The sequence below is a fragment of the Wyeomyia smithii genome, chromosome 1 (assembly GCF_029784165.1).
Source record: "Wyeomyia smithii strain HCP4-BCI-WySm-NY-G18 chromosome 1, ASM2978416v1, whole genome shotgun sequence".
Taxonomy (NCBI): Eukaryota; Metazoa; Arthropoda; class Insecta; order Diptera; family Culicidae; genus Wyeomyia; species Wyeomyia smithii.
The window spans coordinates 200820204-200842768 of record NC_073694.1 but is presented as its reverse complement, the minus strand read 5'-3'; the positions used below and the strand labels follow the sequence as shown (position 1 = coordinate 200842768).

At 42.3% G+C, this 22565-nt stretch overlaps 1 protein-coding gene across 10 annotated transcripts in view; it reads right to left on the bottom strand.

Annotated features, from left to right (window-relative positions):
- LOC129725225 (uncharacterized) overlaps window positions 1-22565 on the bottom strand; it is a 189962-nt gene that overhangs the window by 157316 nt on the left and 10081 nt on the right. For all 10 annotated transcript variants that reach the window (XM_055680789.1, XM_055680798.1, XM_055680782.1 and 7 more), the window contains one exon: window positions 4062-4669. In XM_055680789.1, coding sequence (XP_055536764.1) covers window positions 4062-4527 — 466 coding nt within the window. In that variant the 5' untranslated portion in view covers window positions 4528-4669. The remainder of the gene's footprint in view (window positions 1-4061; window positions 4670-22565) is intronic.

Sequence of the window (22565 nt, the reverse complement as noted above, 5' to 3'; positions counted from 1 at the left end):
TTCTAATTTTCATAGACTTGTTAACTTGGTACTGGTGCTTGTATGTGAATTGGTCATTAACGGAGGGAAAAATATTGCAATTCTTTGTTCGCGGAGCGGGACAAAAAAATATGCATACTACTCTGCCTGTGGGTAATTTCGGGCACTCATCCTAAAAATTTTATTTCCAAGAGCGGGTTTCATTTGGACATAGCTTATTTCTGTACAATCATAGTAGGCCATTGTATGCGAAAGCTATAGCATAAAAAATAGCTACGTTTTGGTAACATTTACCGTTGAAAAATGTTTTTCCAAAAGGGGTGCGCGGAAAAATGTGCTGCTCGGAATTACTCGCAAACTTTGAAAGATGCAGCAAAATTTAGAGACTGTAGTATAGAGACGAAGGGACGCTCACCGTTGTGGTGCGTGTCACATCAAAGCGGTGCTTGTTTTTGCTTGCTTCCCGTTTTGATTCGACACTGACCGTAGCGGTAAGCACTTTGTCGTCTCTCTATACTATGGTCTCTAATTTTACCGCGTTATTACGTGTATGTGAATCCGACAATTCGAAGAGAGAGAAAAGAAAAGAAATCCAATAATTGTTTCAATGATATGGAGTTTTACCTTAAGACCGCAACATTTGCACATATGACACCATCACAACTAATTTTTGAAAAGGGTTTATGTAAAAATGATATCATTACAAATATTTTACACACTTAACCCTTTGTAAGACCGTGGAAACTACGCAAGGAATTGATATAAACTTAAGTAAAACGTATTCCTTACAGGAGGAACAACACATCTGTACCTTTGTTAAACAATTCACTATTGAATCAATTGAAAAAATAGGTGGCAATTTAGTTGCCACTGCACGTTAACCCCAAAAACATTGGTGACAATATAGTTGCCACTGCCCGTTAACCGTACAAACGCTGGTGGCAATATACATACCACTGGCCGTTAACCCCCAAAACGATGGAAACAATTTTTTCGCAGCTGCATTGTAAGCTTCCTTTTTTGAAATAATAAAAAATGAAACATCATAGTAATTAGATTGTAACAGTAGGACTTCATTTATCTTGCATGGTAAAGATCAAAGTAAAGAATTACTCAAGTGGTATTCTGAACAAAATTTTAGGAAGAAATTTGAAGTTTGTCGTCATATACACCATGTATTTTAACAAAACAACTGCATAATGTAACACAGTAGGTCCTAAATAGAATGTTTCTGGTGGAAAACTTACCGGTTTGTTGCATTTTTACCAGGTTAAGAAGAAATTTCCGAACGACGTTCTAAAATCTTGGTTTGTTTACATAAAAATGAAGCCAAAATGAATATTGCACACTTCTAGCAGTTCTAGAAAAAAACTAAGGTGTTCTAAGACACCTTTAGAAGTCTTTGGTTAAGAAATTTGAAAACCATATTCTTTGTGCAGCGAAAAATATGTATTTTGTTGGTGGCAATATAGTTGCCACTGCCTTATAAAGGGTTAAAACGGAATCTAGAGCTCAACTAAAAAACATCCGAGTTCACTCGGCAATTTTGGTTCAATCGATATTTCAGCAGAAAAAGCCGGTTGCCGAAAGTCGTCAGATTGTTTGCCTAGATTTCGCCAAAAAAAAATGATGAATCGCGTTTTAATTTTTTAGCGAATTTAATGTTAAACACTGTTGATGCCGAGGTCAGCAAAAACATTACTGATATCTCGATACGAATTTTGCTCGTTGCCGAGTTTCGGCAACACAGCTGTCATTCTCATAAGGGAACATCCATGAATGACGTAGCTTTTTTAAATGTTATTTGACCTCCTCCCCTCCCCCCTCGTAGCATTTCGTCACAAAGTCAAACCCCCTCTAGACAATTACTTAGCTTTACCAGTACTTCATTTCTCGGTTAAATAGATTCAGTCGAGATGGTTGCCGAGCACTCGGCTGTCCAAATCTCGGCACAAATAATGCCGAGATTCGGCGGATTTTGTGTATGTATGTGTGTGTATGTGTGTAGTGTATACTACTCAGTTGTTTAATTGTTGCCACTGCCTGTAGAGTGGCGATATCGGCTAATTATATACCAAACTCATGGAAAATTAGATAGCTTCACATTCCCTCTCTTCTCCTTGAGCGTTTTGTAATTTATGAGCCACCCCTTCAACGTTTGTTTTGTTCATTGTATCATTTTACGATTGAGCAGTTGCAAAGCAAGAAAAAATTTAAGGCATTGGGATTCGTAGACCAAAGAAATTACGAAGCCGCCAACCAGCGTTGCCAACCCTCCAGTTTTTACTGGATATCTCCAGTTTATTTCAAGAATTATATACTGTTGTTTTCATGCAATGAACTACAATCATTACCAACAAAGGAAATCCTTAAAAAGCATAGGAAATCCTAGCAAAATTCAGACAAATTTAGTGAAAGCCATTCAGATTAGAGATCCTCAGAGGGAGAGATAAGCGATGAAAAAAACCGCTGATTTGGCAACTAGGTATCACATATCAGAGGTGCCAGATCTCTTCTCAAAGCGCAATGTTCACTAACTTTTTTATTCTGTTCGTATAACTGATGGTGACGGTGGAAGTCCTGGGGAATAAAAACGTACATAACAAAATCCGTGAAGGTGTTAAATTTTATGTTTATGTTTAATTTTATATACTTTCATCATTATTCTGTAGACCAAACAAAGGGTTTGTGAACCACCAGTTAAAAATCACTGTGATGAAGCAACTTTGGAGCATTCTCAATTCATGTTTTAGCAATAAAACATGAACCTTATTGTAATACCTTTCAATGTGTTACCTTTCTTGTTCGTTTGGCTCGAATTTTGACACTTTCGTTTGGCTCACAACACTTTCTTCGCATATCTCTCCCTCTGAGTATTGCTAATTCAGATATACCGGTGCGGGGGTGCACTTACTATCCATAAACTACGAATATTAACTGTTCACATCACAAACAAAAACACCACTGACTTTGCATTGCTTTGATATTGACCACGCGTCAAGCGTTAAACTTCTCAATGCTCAATTTCGAAAATTGATCTAAATGGTAAAGTAAACTCGTTGCTCCTCTAATTTCATGAACGCATTTGAAGAATTTTAGAGAGTTTAATGACCAACTCAAGAGAAACAGATCAATTAAAAATCAAGAATTGCGTGCCCGAGAGGTCCATCAATATGAACCAACCAAAATGGTTTTCTTTTCGAAAAACCTCCTGTCACCAGTGGGACGGTTTCAACGAGCTGCCCTGTCGAAATAGTGTTCCTAAATTTGCACGAAGATTGAGCTTAACAAAAAAAATATCAAAATAGCTTTTAATCTTCCTATTTAATTTTAAACGCCTTTAACGTTTCTCATTTCGTATGTGATCTCAGTACTAAACAGAGGGATTGGGTAATATTTCTTTTATATGTTTTGTTATGATACCACTTCCGTGAGGAGCACACATAGCACAATACATAACGTAAACATCGTCCTACTTCATGACCGTCAGAAAAACGTCTTAGAAACCGTTCGCAAAATTTCCGGAGATTTAACAACGCACCGCATTGATAAATTACTTTTTTGCACTCGGTTCAGTTGCATCGAAACAGGGTTCGCAGGGTTGTTGACGTTGATGAAGCTGTTTGTTGTTTTGGAGGGGTTGGATTTTTGAAATGATAGCAAAACGATGTCAAAGATGCCATGTTTCATTCCATTCGAAAAAGATTCAATTTCACCAACTGAATGAAAACTTTCTGTGACACAGTTTACATTCGACGTGGAAAATTTTAATAGCAATCTGGTACAAGCGGAAGGCTCTGCGCTGTGTCGGCATGAGTTCATGAAGAGCTCATTAATTTAAAATTCTAATTAACATGACGCAGAAGAAGGATGGGAATAATTACCCTCCACCAGCTGCGAACATAATAATGGGCATCCAAAGGTGACAAAACCAAAATGAGCTCGAGAAGAAGCTGATCACGTAAATTGGGGGAGAAAAAAAAAGTTGTTGAAAAAGTAGCGCATTGCTGTAGTCAGAAAATGTTTCACTGTTCACCAAAACACTGTTAAAAACCATATTTATTAATGAAAATTACACTCACCGAAAGGCTCCACGGTGGCGGTGTCCCCGGCAGCTTCTTCACCAGCTCCAGCAGCGGCGCCCGTTTCCTCCGCCCAAACTCCGATACTTCCAGCAAAATCGCCTGCCCGCAGTCGTGTCAGATCTCCGCACAGGATGATCAACAAAACGATTGACAGTAGTAAATGAAAGTTGAACATAAAACCCGACACTATTCTGGTCGTCGTCATCGACGTCTTGGCGCTAGTCGGCCTCATTCTTCCTCCTGCGTGCTCCGCTTTCGTCTTGGTCTGGGACTTGGTCGCCCGAGGGTTTTGTGGACTGATGATGGCTTGCCCCACTCTTTGCGATATCATTCGATTGCTATTAAAACGAGCAAATCCTCCTGTTGCTACTGCTGCCATCTTGTTGCTGTCGTCACTAACACTGGCAAACACTAGCGATCCGTTTGCTACTGGGTGGGGCCTTGAAGGCCCTCTACTACTCATAGCTTTCTCTCCAGATCGTCGTCCATAGCGGCTACGCACCGCCGAGCGGATCGGATCCGTGGCCAGCAATCGATGGTAATGGGGTGAATCGATCTCCGGGCAGAATAAGCACTTTCCTCCTCTGTTACCACTCGCAGGTAAGCTGGAATAAAAGGAAAAGGTAGAACGGTTAATGGACCCAATCCAGAAAATGCCATTACATCAACACTAATGCTACGTATTTAAAAGGCGAGCTTCGGAAAACTCGCTCAGAATTGCCACACCACCATTTATGCGGAACAAATAAATGTAGAGTGTTGAACCACCACAAAAAGAGAAACCACAACACAAGGTAGATAGAATAAAAAGTTCAAAGTTAAACTTTAGATGCACTCGAAGAACAAATGAAACTTTGTCCGCTCTAGTGTGACGAGCAAAATCATGCATCTTTAATGTCAAACTTTTTTCTAGTGCATTCGGAAACTACTCAAGTGTGACCAAAGCAAGCGTTTCATCTGCATAAGCTGTTATTTTTAGAACCAGCTTTTGCACCCGAGAATGAAAGCCGTTATTTTTTCTTTCCACACGATTACGATTTGCTCGGATCGGGCCCGAGGCGAGAAGAAAACATGAAACCCGTTGTAAGTTCCGTCTAAACTCCCACTGCGGTCAAAATGTGGAGCATCAACGTGACTCCATCGCAGATAAAGAATACCGGAAACGCTTCAGATGTGTTTACTTTCCATGAATATCCTTCCCATGCTGACGAGTGACTTGGTAGCGGGAAGAGTTTTAACAGTTCAGCAAAGCATCGTGCGTCTCCATTGAATGCTTTGCGAGCGGTTTCTTCGACTCGCCAAAAAACCACTTTCCCACCGCTACTTCCAAATTAATGAAAAACAAACCCAACCAGCAGCGGGGAGCACATTAGTTGAATGGTTGTTTGTTTGCGGATGCTTCCTAGGGTTTTATGAAGGCAAAATGCCGTCGCTTTGCAACAGGGCCGAGTTGTTATTATCTTCTTGCGCAAAGTTTTGCTCCAGCAGGCAGTAGGCGTTGCCTTCTTTTTTTCTCCATCCGTCAAGAAGATGGCGAGTAGTTTGCAACTATTGCAAAGCAGTATCGATTGGATAACAACAAGTACCTAACCTGACTCGACTGGAAGAAACTTTTTCTTTTATTAACTGAAACTTGTTAAAAACTAGTGGGTCGAAAAAAAACTGGGCAATGTTCGTAACTTTTTCACTTTGCAACGCATTCTTATGAGGGATGAGACTATGAAAAATCATCGATTCTACAGTCTGTGACAGATTGCGTCAGTCTGTGTTCTTGCTGTTTACTAGCTATGATGATTACTTTCAATCTTAAAATCAGTTAAAAAATTACATCACAGCTGGAATACAGAAATTTATTATTAACGGATACAGTAAATCACGCGCTCCTGTGCTACAAAGTACCACATTGTCGGCACGTTTCATCGCATTAATCGAATTTCTAGCGCTCAGCTACTAGGAGGCAAAATTAATTTATGATTAAATTAATTTTCAACCCTCCTTCTGCCACAACGGTGATGCCTCATCAAATCCCTGTTGACTCGAAAGAACGAAACTTCGTAGCTCCCCGTCCGGTCTTATCACATTAATTCAAAAACGGTGCGCCATCTCGCACAAATTTAACAACCTGTCAGATGAGGTTAAAATGGCGTCGTACCTTTTCATTACCAGTTTAACTTTCAAAAACACGATAGAACCTATATAGAACAACATTTAACCACTATCAAGTGCTTCCTACAAAACCACTTTTAGCTTGTTTCTACGACCCAAAATAGAAAATCTTCACTATTTTTTAATACTCTTTAATACGTAAGGGAAAACTCAGTTGTTCATCTTCTAAAACCGCTTTGCGGTTTATGATAAACTCACGAACTATGTTTTTGTTATTACTGTAGTGATAGCATCCGGTCAATATTCATGCGGGTTAGGTTTGTGTTGAAACTAGATTCTGTAAGCGTCATCCGGTGCCTGAACGCTAGACCGGATGTGGCTTAGTTTTAGTTTAAATAAAAGGTAAAAATACCATGCATTTTTTGTTCACGGTCCATACAAGATACTATTAAAGGCAGTTTGTGAAATTATTATTCATAGAGAAAGTTGTTCCATAGAAAGGTCGTACGTATTTTTGCCCGTAGAACACACGAATATTACGAAGATGTGTTGGTGCTATAAAAACCCTCGGGAGAACTATGTGTATGACAGATTTATGATTACATCCTTTCGAAATGATAATGGCACACATCTGAACTAACTTTGAAATGCATGGCCTCTCTCGACAGGAGTTGACTTTTCTTACGTTGCCCACTTTAATGATAAAATTTTCGCCTATATGGTCAGACATCGACGTGACCCTCATTGTTATTCGACGAAGGTCTCAGGGCTTTTGAACCGAACAATTTCTGTCAGTATGCAGCCAATGAAAACACAGCAAAGCTCTCTTTCGATGATAATAGACGGCTTTCAATTGGCAGAAAATCAGCAAGAAAAAAGCTCTTTGGCGCATATGAATTCCAATCACAGCAATGAAAAAAACAAATTCACTCGCTTGCAACAAAATGAAAAGGGACAGCAAGGAAAGGGCCTGCGGCAGGGACAGTCAATTAATTGCTCATTGAAGCTTACACTCTCAATGTTCATCTCGCTTTGGAGCTGCATGCTAGAGTTCCAACATTGGTCGGAGCGGAATGCCAAATCGACACTGTGGCGTCGTGATTCTGCGGTGGGAATGGCAATAGTTGCAGTTTCCTTTTGGAATAAGTGAATCATTTGTGAACACAGCAGTGCTTGCAGACCATCTCGTCTCCGAGATTGGCATATCCTTTGTTTGGCGAGAGATGTATTTTTTTAAAGTTAAACTGCATCACTACCAAATTTGTTTTTAGTGCTACTGGTTTGAGCTCTAGGGCAACTTTTTCTTCGCTTCTGTCGACAAGTGTTATCTTCTCAATTTTAATACTAGTCGACAAAATGAAAAAAAGGCATGTTTACAAGGAAACTTATTTAAGTCTCTGAAAAAGCGATAATGGCTATGGACACCAAAATTTACAGGAATGGTTGAATAGCTATAATGTTTAATTTTTTCCGGTTTAAGCTTTTGAAGTGCAACTGTGTTGATCTGTTTAATGCAGTATTAATAGTCTTTCATTTTTCAACGAATTCATACATCCTCTTTTGAAGCTGATCTCGTCCTAAATTTAACCTCTCGTTTTTGAACAGCCTAAATACTTTGAAAAATAGTTAGTTCTGCGTACATGGTTTTGTGCAGTTTAGTAATCTCATATCATTTCTTGTCTCATATTGATGAACATTCATTCCAAACGTCACGTTATCAGATAAATACTACAGCACCATTCCATTTACGATTTTGAATATAAGGAATAGTGTTTTCCATTTGATCCTTTGCTCCACAGACAACCAGCACAAGTATAATCTTATAACTGCACTTCCAGCGTCATCCAGTCACATTTTAAAATCAATTTCATAGCTCATTTTGTATAACTTTCATCTACGTTACCGAGTTTACCTCGAATAGAAGAACTTGGGGTAGGCCCAACCCCCTAAGGGAAATGATTCTTAAGAAGGACTTGATGGTAAATATTGTTTTATTTTATTTTTTTCATAGAACAATTGACCAGATTGTTTTCAACAAGGTATGCAGACTGTCAGTACTTTCAAACTGTTATTTTACAAAGGAACAGTGAATATCTGAAACTAACATAAAACCAACGTTTAGCAATCTGTGCGGGTGAAACCGGCACCTAAGTTTGTCCATGAACTTCCTCGAATTAACTAAACCAAATTGAATTCGGAGACCGCGAACTTAGAGAAATTAAATTTCTGTTTGTTACTGTTGAATTTGGTTGTTGTTAGTTAGCTGGTTCTGAGGATATTGCCGGAACAAATTCCGATGAACATAATGCGTAAACAATGAAAAAATTCGAATCTCGGCAAGTCTATCGGCCTACGGCACCTCAAATCACATTTGAATTTATTAATTAGTTTCATCGAAGCCAAGATCACATTGTCAGTATACATTCGTCATATGTAATAACATTCGGTTTCATTCATAAATCACAGAAGAGCTTGAGTTCATGCTTCTAGGTCGATTTATCATCCAACTTACTTAGAAGCAGGCTGGGCTTACCCCACTCACTGGGTGACGGTTTTACCCCAACAACACACATTTATTTTAAAAATGAGTAGATCTACTAATTGATCACTTCAATCTACCTTAGATCAAATTTCAGTTTTTCACACGAATAAAAGCTTAAGTTCCACTTACAAAAACTTACATCCGTTTACGCATCGGCTGCAGTAGCGTGTATTTTGTCTATTATTTTGACGTTTGACATTTCACGGTGGCTTCGAAGTGTTTTAAAAAGCCTGAACTATTAAATACCATCATTTAACATATTCCAAAACACAGTTCATTGGAGTTTTCTAGTAGAATATCCGACTAACAGATTTCGGTTAATTTGCAAGCACAAAGTACTTCTTGGGATTCAAATAGTGAGTTGAGAACGTGGAAGGAGCGTCGAACTTAGCTCCGGCCCTCACAAGTGCCTATCTCACACCTTCACGAGTCCTATGATTACAATAGACTGCAAGCCGAGCGGTGATACAGCGAGAAAATTTGAGTTTTTTCCGAGTTTTTCTCAAAAAACCTGAAAAATAAAGAGCAAATCTTTTTCAACTTTTTTCTCAACTTTTTTCCCACCGCAAATATACACAGGAATGTTGCTTATTCCCACCTTTCATATATATATTTCTTGCTTTCAAGGTAATCAAAGATGTAAATTAATCGGAGCACTGGTGTCATCCGACAATAGCAAATTGATATGGTGCGACGCGATCATAAGCGCGTTAATCATGTTTCAGCTGTAGAGTAAAAGCTTCGTCAACCCACCAAGATAGTAATGTCAGCACAGACCGGAACAATCGGCATAGATCTGGGCAACGAAAACGGATTAACGGTTGGAAACTTGGATCATGGAACAGCAAGTCTCTTAAATTTTTGGGACGTACCCGTATTCTTTTCGAGTTATTGGGGGTTCACAAGTTCGACAGTGGGTTGGTTGATGACTGGATGTGGTCCCCGTGCCTCTGTGGTTAGCGATGTCGGTCGGCTAGCTCTCCCACACGGTTGTGATATCGGGTTTGATTCCCGATCAGGTCGAAGAGCTTTTCGAGCTGGAAATTTTCTCGACTCAGCACTGGGGCACGGTGTATCGTTGTACTTATCCTACAACATGCAAAATGTGCCGAAAACAATATCGATAACGAATTCTCTCAACTAATCTAGTTGATCGAGACCGCATTAGCCCCCAGGCTAGCGTGCGATATTGTTTATTGGTTAATGACTTGACCAAAGGCGCATAACAGTTCCCACTAGTGAACCTCAGCCTTCCAGCTACCGTACCCCTACCTTCTCGTGGTACCAACTGATGTGCGAGTAACCAGTGGAAAGATCGGGTAACCAACCCTGGTGGAGCTGCTGGTCGCATGCTGACAGGGGGCGGGGCTTCCTTCCTCGGAAGGGAGTTTACTGGGATCGACACCAACAGAAGCGTTCTAAGTAACGCAGTGTCCTTCCCAAGTCCTGGTAGTGCCCGGGACTCTAAACAATGGCACTACGATGGCCTTCCTGCGACATAGTGGGGTTGGTCGCTGGCCTTGCAAGCCCGCACCATTGAAAAACAACAGCAAAAAACGCAATAACGTTAAGTACGGACCGGAACAATCGGCTAGGACCTAGGCAACGAAAACGGACTAACGATTGGATTCTCGGAACATGGAACTGCCGATCTCTCAACTTTCTAGGAAGTACCCGAGTGCTTTCCGAGGAATTGAAGACCCGCAAGTTCAACATCGTAGCGCTGCAGGAGGTATGCTGGAAGGGGACGATGGTGCGTACGTACAGAGATGGTCACTCCATCTACCAGAGTTGTGGCAGCACACATGAGCTGGGAACAGCTTTTATAGTGATGGGAGAGATGTAGAAGCGGGTGATCGGGTGGTGGCCAATCAGCCCTAGAATGTACAGGTTGAGGATCAAAGGCCGTTTCTTCAACATTAGTATTATCAACGTGCATAGCCCACACCTCGGAAGTACCGATGACGACAAGGACTAATTCTACGCGCAGTTGGAGAGTGAATATGACCGCTGCCCAAAACATGATGTCAAGATCATCATCGGGGATTACAACGCTCAGGTTGGCCAGAAGGAGGAGTACAGACCGGTGATTGAACGATTCAGTGCACACCAGCTGACGAATGAAAATGGCCTCAGACTAATTGACTTTGCCACCTCCAAGAACATGGCCATACGTAGCACCTTCTTCCAGCATAGCCTCCACCATAGACTCACCTGGAGATCACCGAATGGAACAGAACCACAAATCGACCACGTTTTGATAGATGGTCGGCACTTCTCGGACATTATCGACGTCAAATCACATCGAGGCGGAAAACTATCCGTTGTGAATAACTTACGGTACCGTCGCCCGCTACGGTATAATCTCGCGCGACTGAAGCAACACGACATCGCAACACAGTACGCGTCATCGCTCGAAGCTGCACTGCCAGAAGAGGGAGAGCTTGAAGAAGCCCTTCTAGGGGATCGCTGGAATGCCGTGAAAACAGCTATCAGCAGTGCTGCAGAGGAAGTCCTGAGACACGTGCAACAGAATCGACGTAACGACTGGTTTGACGAAGAATGTCGGCAGATTTTGGACGAGAAGAACGCAGCGCGGGCAACAATGCTGCGTAGAGCCACCCGTCAGAATGTGGAGCGATATAAACTTAAACGGAGGCAGCAAGTCCAACTCTTCGAGGAAAAAAGCGTCGTCAGGAAGAGGAGGAATGTGAAGAACTCGAAGTTAAGAACGCGACGTTAAGGATGCGATCCAGCAGCTCAAGAACAACAAATCAGCCGGAAAAGACGGCATCGGAGCTAAGCTTATTAAGATGGGCCCCGACAAACTGGCTAGCTCGATACATCGGCTGATCGTCGAGATCTGGGAAACAGAACAGCTACCGGAGGAGTGGAAAGAAGGGGTTATCTGCCCCATATACAAAAAGGGCGACAAACTAGACTGCGAGAACTATCGAGCGATCACAGTCCTGAATGCCGCCTACAAAGTGTTTTCCCAGGTCATCTTCCAACGCCTGTCATCATTAGCCAGCAGGTTTGTAGGAAGCTACCAGGCCGGCTTCATGGAAGGACGATCTACGACTGACCAAATCTTTACACTGCGGCAGATCCTCCAAAAGTGCCGTGAGTTTAGAGTCCCTACACACCATCTTTTCGTCGATTTTAAAGCCGCATACGATACAATAAACCGACAAGAGCTATGGAAAATTCTCGACGAAAACGGCTTTCCGGGGAAGCTGACAAGACTGATTAAGGCTACGATGGATGATGTGAAGTGTTGTGTGAGAAAATCGGGTGGAACGTCGGACCCATTCGAGTCTCACAAGGTGCTCCGACAAGGTGATGGTCTCTCCTGCTTATTGTTTAACGTCGCGCTAGAGGGTGTTATGAGACGAGCGGGGTTTGACATGTGGGGCACGATTTTCAACAGATCAGGTCAATTTATTTGCTTTGCGGATGACGTGGATATTGTCGGCAGAAAATTTGAGACGGTGGCAGACCAGTATACCCGACTGAAACGTGAATCAGAACTGAACTGAAGATTAATACATCAAAAACTAAGTGTATGCTTGCAGGTGGGTCCGAGCACGACAGGGCACGCCTAGGCAATACGGTAACAATCGACGGGGATGAGTTCGAGGTGGTCGACGAGTTTGTGTACCTCGGCTTTCTGGTAACTGAGAACAACGATACCAGCCGGGAGATAAGGAGACGTATTATCAGTGGAAGTCGTGCCTACTATGGGCTCCATAGAAAACCACGGTCGCATAATCTGAGTCTTCGCACCAAGTGTATCCTGTACAAAACGCTAATAAGATCGGTCGTTCTCTACGGGCATAAGACGTGGACAATGCTCGAGGAGGACTTGCGAGCACTCGGAGTTTTTGAACGTCGGGTGCTGAGAACCATCTTTGGCGGTGTGCAGGAAAACGGAGTGTGGAGGCGTAGGATGAACCACGAGCTTGCGCGCCTCTACGGTGAACCCAGTATTCAGAAAGTGGCTAAAGCTGGAAGGATACGCTGGGCAGGGCATGTAGCTAGAATGCCGGATAGCTACCCTGCAAAATTGGTGTTCGCTTCAAATCCGGCGGGAACGAGAAGGCGAGGAGCGCAACGAGCGGGATGGGTGGACCAGATGGAGCACGATCTGCAGAGTACCGGGTGACCGCGGAACTGGAGGCAGGCAGCCATGGACCGAGTAAATTGGCGGAACCACGTTATGCAGGCCATGTCTTAGGACCTACGGCCATCTAAGTAAGTAAGTAAGTAAGTTCGACATTATAGTGCTGCAGGAGGTTTGCTGAAGGGAGTATCGGAAATACGTACAGAGATGGTTACACCATCTACCAGAGCTGCGGTATCACACACGAGCTACGTACAGCTTTCATTGTGGTGGGCAAAATGCAGACGCGCGTGATTGGGTGGTGGCCAATCGACAACAGGATGTGCAAGTTGAGGATCAGAGGCCGTGTCTTCAACGTTAGCCTCATTAATGCAGCAACGATAACGATAAGGACGCCTTCTACGCGCACCTGGAACGTGCTTACGATAGCTGCCCAAAACATAATGTCGAAATCCCTATCGGAGATCTCAGGAGGACTGCTGGAGTATTATGAAGGCAGCCATTAACAATGCAGCTGAGGGTGCTGTTGAATTCTTCGAGAGTATTCGACGTAATGGCTGGTTCAACGAAGAGTGTCAAACGATCACTTACTTTACTTTTACTTTACTTTTTTGGCTAACGAACCGTTCACCGGTCTAGGGCCGAACGAATTAGAGATGTCCAGCTTCTTCTGTCTTGGGCAGCCGTTCTCCAGTCTCCCCGTACACCAGCAGATCGTACATCTTCTTCCACTGCGCACATCCACCGCGTGCGAGGCCTACCACGGAGTCGACGGCCTCTTCCTGGTTCTCTACTGAAGATAGTTTTGGCGGCTCTCTCGTCAGACATCCTGGCTACATGTCCAGCCCACTGAAGCCTGCCCCGCTGCATTACCTTCACTATATCAGCATGTTTGTATACCTGGTACAACTCGTGATTCATGCGTCTGCACCACACTCCATCTTCCGCCAAGTATCGATCGCAGAACTTTACGCTCAAAAACTCCGAGCACTCTCGATCAGCTTCCTTCAGCGTCCATGCTTCATGTCCGTAAAGGGCCACCGGGAGTATCAGCGTCCTGTACAGCGCTAGTTTTGTGCGAGTTTGCAAACTACGGGACCTTAGCTGGTTACGCAGTCCGTAGAAAGCCCTGTTCGCAGCTGCAACTCGTCGTTTCACTTCACGGCTCATATCGTTGTCGCATGTCACAAGCGTACCAAGATAAACGAATTCGTCAACCACTTCAAATCGTTCCCCATCTATCTCCACCTCAGCACCAACACCACGGGGACTCCCACGTTCTCTGCCAGCTATCATGTACTTCGTTTTGGCAGAGTTAATGACAAGTCCCAATCTCGCTGCTTCTCTCTTAAAAGGTACGAAGGCCTCCTCTACGGCCTTACGGTTGATACCGATGATATCGATGTCGTCCGCAAAATCAAGGATCTTGTGAGATTTCGTGATGATCGTACCGTTTCTTTCGACGTTTGCTCTTCGTACTGCACTCTCAAGAGCGATGTTAAACAGTAGGTTGGAGAGCGCATCCCCCTGCTTCAGTCCATCCAACGTTACGAACGCGGCTGATGTTTCGCCAGCTATCCGCACGCACGATTTTAATCCCTCCAGTGTCATACGACTCAGTTTTATTAGTTTCATAGGGAAACCGTGTTCCAGCATGATCTGCCACAGCTCGTTTCTTTTCACTGAGTCGTATGCCGCCCTGAAGTCCACAAACAGATGGTGAGTCGGTAAGTTGTACTCCCGGAACTTATTGGGGATCTGTCGCAGGGTGAAGATTTGTTCCGTCGTGGAACGCCCTTGTCGAAAACCAGCCTGGTATTCTCCAACAAAGGATTCCGTTAACGGTCTCAATCTGAAGAACAGGATACGGGAGAGCACTTTATATGCGGAGTTGAGCAACGTTATCCCTCGAAAGTTGCCACAATCCAATCGATGGCCCTTCTTATAGATAGGGCATATGAGGCCTTCCAACCAGTCGTTCGGCATTTGTTCATCCACCCAGATCCTTAGTATTATCTGGTGGATCGCATCGTTTTTCAGCTCACTAATCGCCTTTTTCACCTCCTCCTGTGTTGGTGGCTCCACAGCTTGTTCGTCACTCATAATCGTAATCCTGTTCCTGCTCTGCTCATCCGGCTCCTCACCGTTCAATAGCGCCTGAAAATGCTCCTTCCACCTGGCTGCAACCGTCGGTTTATCAGTAAGCAGGTTCCCGTCTTTGTCATTACACATGACCGGCACAGGGAAATTCCTGCTTCTGACTCTGTTGACAGTTCTATAGAATCTCCGCACGTCTTTTTGAGCATAGTTGTCCTCTGCGCTGACGAGCACCTGCTCCTCGTGCTCGCGCTTCTTTCGACGGTGGGTTCTATTTTCGGCAGCTCTTGCCACACTGTACCTCTCTCTGTTCTGACGCGTAGCCGCAGTGAGCATGCGGCTTCTGGCACGGTTCTTCTCATCTGTCGCTCTCTGGCACTCGGCATCGAACCAGCCTATACGCTGTCTTCCACGCGTCGTACCTACCACCTCTCTCGCAGTCGTTTCGATGGCGCCGTGAATACTGCTCAACAGCCCATTTATGTCTTCCACTGCTTCCTCCTGATGTGGATTATGGATGAGAATAATGCAGTGCGGGCATTGTTGCTGCAGTAAAGGGCCCGTCATATCGTGAGGCTATACAAACAGAAACAAAAAGCTGGAGTGTGAGGAAATGGAGCAGCTGTATCATTCTCAGGAAACACGTAGATTCTACGAGTAACTAAATGCATCCCGCGCAGGCTTTGTGCCGCGAGCTGAAATGTGTCGGAATAAAGATGGAGGAATCTTGACGAATGAACGTGAGGTGAACGAACGGTGAATGCAGTACTACAATGAACACCTGAATGGCGCAGAGACGGGTAGACGAATGGTAGAAGGAACGACTTCGTCAGCACAGAGCAGGATGAGGAAGACATACCACCCTCTGATATAAGTGAAGTTTAGGATGCTATCAAGTAACTCAAGAATAACAAAACAGTTGATAAGAATAGCATCGCAGCAGAGATTATCAAGCTGAGCTCGGATAGGTTGGCTTCCTTCCAGCTGATAGTCGGGATCTGGGATACAGAACAGCTAGCGGAAGAGTGGAAGGAGGAAGTAATATGCCCAATATACAAAAAAGGCGTCAAGTTGGAGTGTGAGAAGTACCGAGCGATCAAGAGCGATTAACGCAGCCTACAAAGTGCTTTTCCACATTATTTTTCGCCGTCTCTTGCCGCTATCACGAAGGTTTGTGGAAAGTTATCAAGGCGGTTTTGTGGATGGGCGATCGACAATGGACCAAATCTTTACGCTGCGACGGATCCTCCAAAAATGTTGCGAATACCAAGTCCCCACACACTACATATTCATCGATTTGAAAGCCGCAGCGAAAAGTTATGGACGAAGATGGCTTCCCTGCGAAACTAACAAGACTGATTAAGGTCACGATGGATGGTGAACAGTGCTGTGGGAAGATATCGGGTGCGGTATCAAGCCCGTCTGAAAAACGTAAGAACCTTCGACAAGGCGACGGTATCCCCTGACGCTGACGACGTGGACCTTGTTGGAAGGATGTTTCAAACAGTACACCAAGCTAAACCGTGAGGCAGAAATGGTTGAATTGAAGGTGAATACATCGAAGCCCAAGTATCTGCTAGCAGGGGGAACCGGGCGCGATAGGGCTCGCATTGTCAGTAGTGTAGTGATCCACGGAGATAAGTTCGAGGTGGTTGACAAATTTGTGCCCCACGGATCACTGGTAACATTAGACAACAACGGCAGCAGAGAAACTCGCAGACGTATTGTAGCTGGAAGTCATACCTACTACAGACTCCACAAGACGTTAAGGTCGCGCTCATAAGACCGGTAGTCCTCTACGGGTACGAGACATGGACAATGCTCGCGGAGGACTTGGAAGCACTAGCTAGCCGGTTTCGAATGACGTGTACTTAGGATCATCTTCGGCGAAGTATGTGAGGTGAAAACTGAATCACGAGCTGGTGCAACTCTACGACGAGCCCAGTATCCAGAAAATCGCTAAAGCTGGAGGGGTACAATGGGCGGCACATGATGTAAGAATGCCGAACAACAATCCCGCAAAAATGGCGTTCGTCTAGAATTCGGCCGGTGCAAGTGAAGCAAGATCTCGGAAATGTAAGACGTTAAAGAAGCGTGAGACATGCTACCACGGACCGAGCGCGTTCTCGTAACATTTTGACGCCGGTGAAATCCTGAGCCAAGACCAGACACGACCACTTGCAAATCCGATTGGCCGAAATAGCGATATGACGTTGAACAAAACTGCTACCTGTATGATGAAAAAATCCGTGTAGTTGTCTTAAATACCTACAGAGAAGACTAAAACCAAAGGCAAAAACCAGGAGACGCGGCGTAGGTGATGGAATGAAGAAATGTGAAAAAAGGGCATATTGCGCTGCACATTGTTTTTCGTCAACAAGCATATCGTTAAGATGGTACCGAGTGCAAGCGGCGAAGCAGCCAAGTTCAGACTTTCGTACGTTTACTGTTTCCTGGAGAGCTAGCCAAGCTCACTGGGTTCGAAGCTGAAGCTAACCTAAACCTGTTACGCAATACACTAGCTCGAAGTAAACTGTTTCATTCCCCCTTTCAAGTACAAATTACAATGAAGGTCACAAACATGAATAAGACTTGTTTTTTTTTTAACTCAATGCGACTACATTTTGATTAGCGCTAGTTTGAATTAAGTGAAGTAAAAATTTGTGATTGAGCCATTCAGTAATATGCAACACAAATCAAATCACTAGTTTCATGTAATGGCACAACTCGGGACAGTCGTTAGATAAGTGATTGAAAAGAAATGCTTCTAAAACGTGAATCATGCCGCGTCACATGCAACCGATAATTCGCAATAACCGTGAAATTAACAGCCTTGCCGGGTGCCATTATTATGAAAACATTTTCGATTTCAGCATTTTTAACGCCCTTACATCTTATTGTTGCAGTTGTGTGCTCTAACAAAGGACAGTGCTTCAAAATTAACTCTTTTTATCACTATTAACAACGTTTTGGCGAGTGACAGAAAAAACATAACTTCTTCAATTGAGAAATTATGAGGTGCTTAAAAGTACCATTTAAGTTTGTTGAATTTATCGTCATTGCGAATTGCCATTTGACGATGGCTTGGTATGATTCTAGTTCTCTTACTGTTTCTCCACACACTGCAAACAAGTAAAGAAGTGAATGAGTTATTCATGAATTCATAAATTACGTAACGCTCATACGGGGTAGGGGGTACCCACACGTGGGAGGGGGTAAAAAAAATTAGAGTTCCGTAACAAAAAAGGTACTGTTACGATGGGATCATCACCGCTTAATTTTATTTACGTTAAATAATCGACGTTTATCGGTGAGAAATAAAATAAAAGCCACAAATTTCTGGACGTTTCGACTTACTTACTTATATTACTGTGAGAATGAAATAAAAAATGAATGAAAATCCGTTGAAAACCGACTGAGTTTAAAACATTCGAAATTGAACAATTTTTGTGACGCTTCTGTGGTTTTTTAATTTGCACCCCTATGTTGCCATAAGACGTAGTTTTACGTCAAATTTTTCTTTGATATACAAAGTGGTATTCCAATTATTTGAGTATCCGATGTTTGAATTTTATGACATTGTCACTTTCCGTCAGTTGATTTTTCTAACTTTCAACTCACCTTTTCTACATTTATTGTCTCATAATTTCTTGACATGCTTGTTTACCAATTTGTCTTCAAAATTTGAGTATTGTTTAGTTTTTCGCATTATATTCTGATTTTAAAATTTTACTTTTGTCTGTTGGAATAGTTACCATTTGTTCCACTTTTAGATGCTAATTAGTTATTCTAATCTTTAGAGTTTCTGTTTAATGTATTTGTAAAATGACAAGTCGTTTTATTGCTTTTGTTCTGGCTAAGCATTTCCAATTTTCAGGTTTATTGCGCCGTTACGACACTTTGTAACATTTGTTTTTTTTTTATTTTGCGTTTCCTTTTTTACTTCTTTTTTCCTATTTGTTTTTCACATTTTAAAAATCGTTTAAATTGCGTACTTTTATAAACGGATTTCTGTTACCTTGATATTCAAATTTTCTGATTCTGTTATATACTGATTAAATTCCTATTGTCTATCCATTTTCATCTAAATTTCATTTTTCCGATTTTCTTCTATACAAATATTTTCAATTTACTATTGTTGTGCTTTTCTGATTACTCGATTTTTTGGCTCTAGGAATTTTAGATGCTTAAACATTTTGTTAGTGTCACAAAGGAGAATTATGAAAAAATTAGCATTCAGCTCTAGTAACATTTTTAGGCTTGCACGATATTTGTTTAACATAATTTGTTTTTTTTTTGTTTCTGATTATCCTAATCATATTCTTGTCTCTACGATTTTTATTTTCATAAGTTGCTTCTAATTGATTAAATCTATGACTCTTTGGTTTAAACTTAAGATTAAACGATTTACCATTATTTATTCAGTTTTTCGAATTTGTGAACACATGTTAGGTACATATTCAATGATACATTTATGATTAAACTCCAGCCAATATTCAGGTAGTTACAAACGTTTTCATTTTATCGTTTTACTGTTGATGCTGAGCAAGTCCTAGTTGCACACCAAAAATATGCAAATACTATAACAAATAAACACGAAGAAGTCAGCGGAAACGAAAACACAATTTTCCACCCAATGAACACCGTTAAAAGCCACCCTCGCTCCTAACCAGTGCTGTGATTCGCGTAATTCGGTCCTCGGAATAAATCATGTTAAAATCGTAAAACTGACACTGTACTGTCTGTCGAAAACAAACAATTACCCGCAGTTCGAAAGTGCAATCCAGGTCTGCTGTTGCGGAAACGTTTTTCCTGCTTTTTCCTTCTCCTCCTACTCTTTCCTTCCTTCTCCTTCACTAACAACTGGCAAGAAATTTCGCTACCAAACTGACACGCGAAGCAAGTCCTCCGATGACTGCGTTTCGAAGCGTAACCGTAAACCGTTCGGCTAAGTGATGAGTGGTAATTAGACTCAAATGCTTCAAAATAGGTCACATGGAAAACTGTGATGTTGCAAAATTCATATAATTTTATATGTACGTGAATCGTACACGGAACACGAAAAACGGACAAACTTCAAACATTGGAATGACGCAATAAAATTCCAAATTGGTCCCCAAGCCAGTGTTGTAAATAAATCTCACACTAGATCAGAAGAAACACAATGAGAAACGACTCCTAATAAACGATTATATCCTTGTTTTGTTCCGACAGGCGGACAAAAGCCAGACACAGTTTACTCCCCCTTTCGAGCCACAAAAGGGACTTACAAATTCGATTAACCCGGCAATGGGACGAGAAGTCAACATGATTGGTGAGCAACTGGTGACCCATTTCGCATGGATAGGACGAGCAGCGGAATAGCTTTCCGAAGCCTTTTAATTTGCATAACACTGCACCCGATTTATGACACGCTGTGATAGCAACGGATCACGGATTGCCGCTGCTGCTACCCACAGGCAACTTTTAGAGTAAATTATTTATTTTTTTCTCCTTTACCCTTCCAGTTTGAGTGTCACTTTTAAAAACTCATCCCTCCAAAACATATAAAATAAATTGCATATTTTCACCTCGCTGCTCGCTGCCACCAAGAGCAACTGGTCGTAACGAAGAGCACTGGAAAACTTTTTTTTTTGATATCACCAAAAACATCCTCGCGGTGCCCGAATTCGATTTTGGCGCTTTGTTTGACCATCAAAATTTATCGATTGCCAGCATAAATATGATTTTATTTCACGTGCAATTGAAACTTTTGCATTCCGTTTTGTGCCAGCAAATATTCTGTGCTATATTTAACCATGAGCTGTGTTATTTTTCCCCCGATGCAACCGAGCACTAGCATTGCACACAGATATGAAAAATGGTCTTTGGTCGATTTGAAGCCACAGGGCTATCAAGTAGCGAAATCGCGGAAAGCGTTTCCTAGCAGATTTTGGATGTAGATTCGTTCGGAAGAAGTCGTGCATGGCTTCGCTTGAAATATTGAGGAAATGTAGAAAAAATATTTGACATTTTCCGTTAGCCAAAAAAGCATTAAGCTCTTTTTAATGTTCCAAATCTGTGGAAATAAATTGATTTTGTAGCTTAATTGGAAAACAGAGACTTCACGTTGTAGGACGTATTTGTTTGTTCTAGCTTGGTAGAATCCAAACTCCCTGCTGTTGATCTTTAACCAGGTTAACCGAATAAAAAATCAATTTCGAACCGATTGTTTTGTAATTTATGTAAAAATAGCGAGTTCCGCTCAATCACCCACTTCGGCAAAGTTTTGCCTGCTATGAAAGGCAGTTTGGTAGTAGAGCCAAGTTGAAAAATTACGCCGAGCATGTTCTTGGCCAAACAAAGCACGCCAACACAGCGGCAGAACTTCCGGCCTCGTCAGTCGGCCCGTAAACCACCGATTTGCTGCAGTTGCCAAAGCTTACACGAATGCAGTAGCAGCAACTCAACCACCCGACGCCGCAGTTCTGGCCAAAGTTTATTTTTCTGGTTTACCAGCGGCAGGTTGCTGACACGCTAACATAGTTTTTTTTCTTCCTTTCTTTGTTTTGTTTCATGCCGTCACACAGGTGCACAAATATTGGGAACAACACAAAGCCCAATTTGGGGGCCATGCGCTGTCAAGGTTAGGAGGAAACTTTTACCTACCAGTTATTCGGCGAAATGAAGCATGCCAAGTCCTTATGTTTCGGAAATAAAGTAACATTAATGGACGAATGGAAACGCCTGGTATTCGGTTGTTACAGAAATAGACACGCGTCCACATGCTTATAATTAACATCCAGACTTTAGCTGGCAGCCACAAAGAGAATCTGTTTTGTGCCATATTAACCATTAGCAAAGCAGGGCACTGCACTTTCTACACTTCCTTCGGAATGCGCTGCTGCGAAATGAATATTTTTCTGCTGAAAACAAAACTCCACATTGATGGTGAATTACTCATTTTCATAATAATACCGGTTTACCTGTCTGCACCCACAGTTGCAAACAGTCGCAAAACTACGACGGACGACGCTCAAGGATGCAGTAAAAGTTCCATATCCTGCAATCAAGTTTCGATCAGTTGGTAGGAACTGCAAACTAGCACCGGTAGTGTGACAAAGGGGATATAATTGGCAATCAACATGCCAGGATATGGTCGTCGCCTACTTCGTTGAGAAGCGTTACCGAGGTTGACCTCTGGACAGTTGAAATCTAGCTTGAACCCACAGAAGGGCGAAAGAGCAAACGTGAACAATATTGTTGGCATATTCAGAAAAGCGGAATTGGAAATAGTTTTATATTAATAAACATTGGAGAATGGTTTTAAATTCTTCTCCTGTGTCTGTTCTTTAACGTAATCGTAATCGTTAAAAGGCATACCATATTGCGAGGTATTTGTTAAAGATGTTTGGAAGGTATTTGTTTTGAATTCCTCCAACTCGCATTCATTTTTTTATACTGTTAGGATCACTTTCGTCGATCAGACGATTGCAGGTTTCAATCAGGCGATACGTAACGATGATTGCAGGTGTAGAAAAATCGTGCACGGATAATTTTCTGTTAACTCAATTCTTAGATAATTTTTCCGCGAAAATCCGTTAAAAACTGATTGAGTTTTGAGCATTTGAAAAAACACTCAATCAACGTGAAA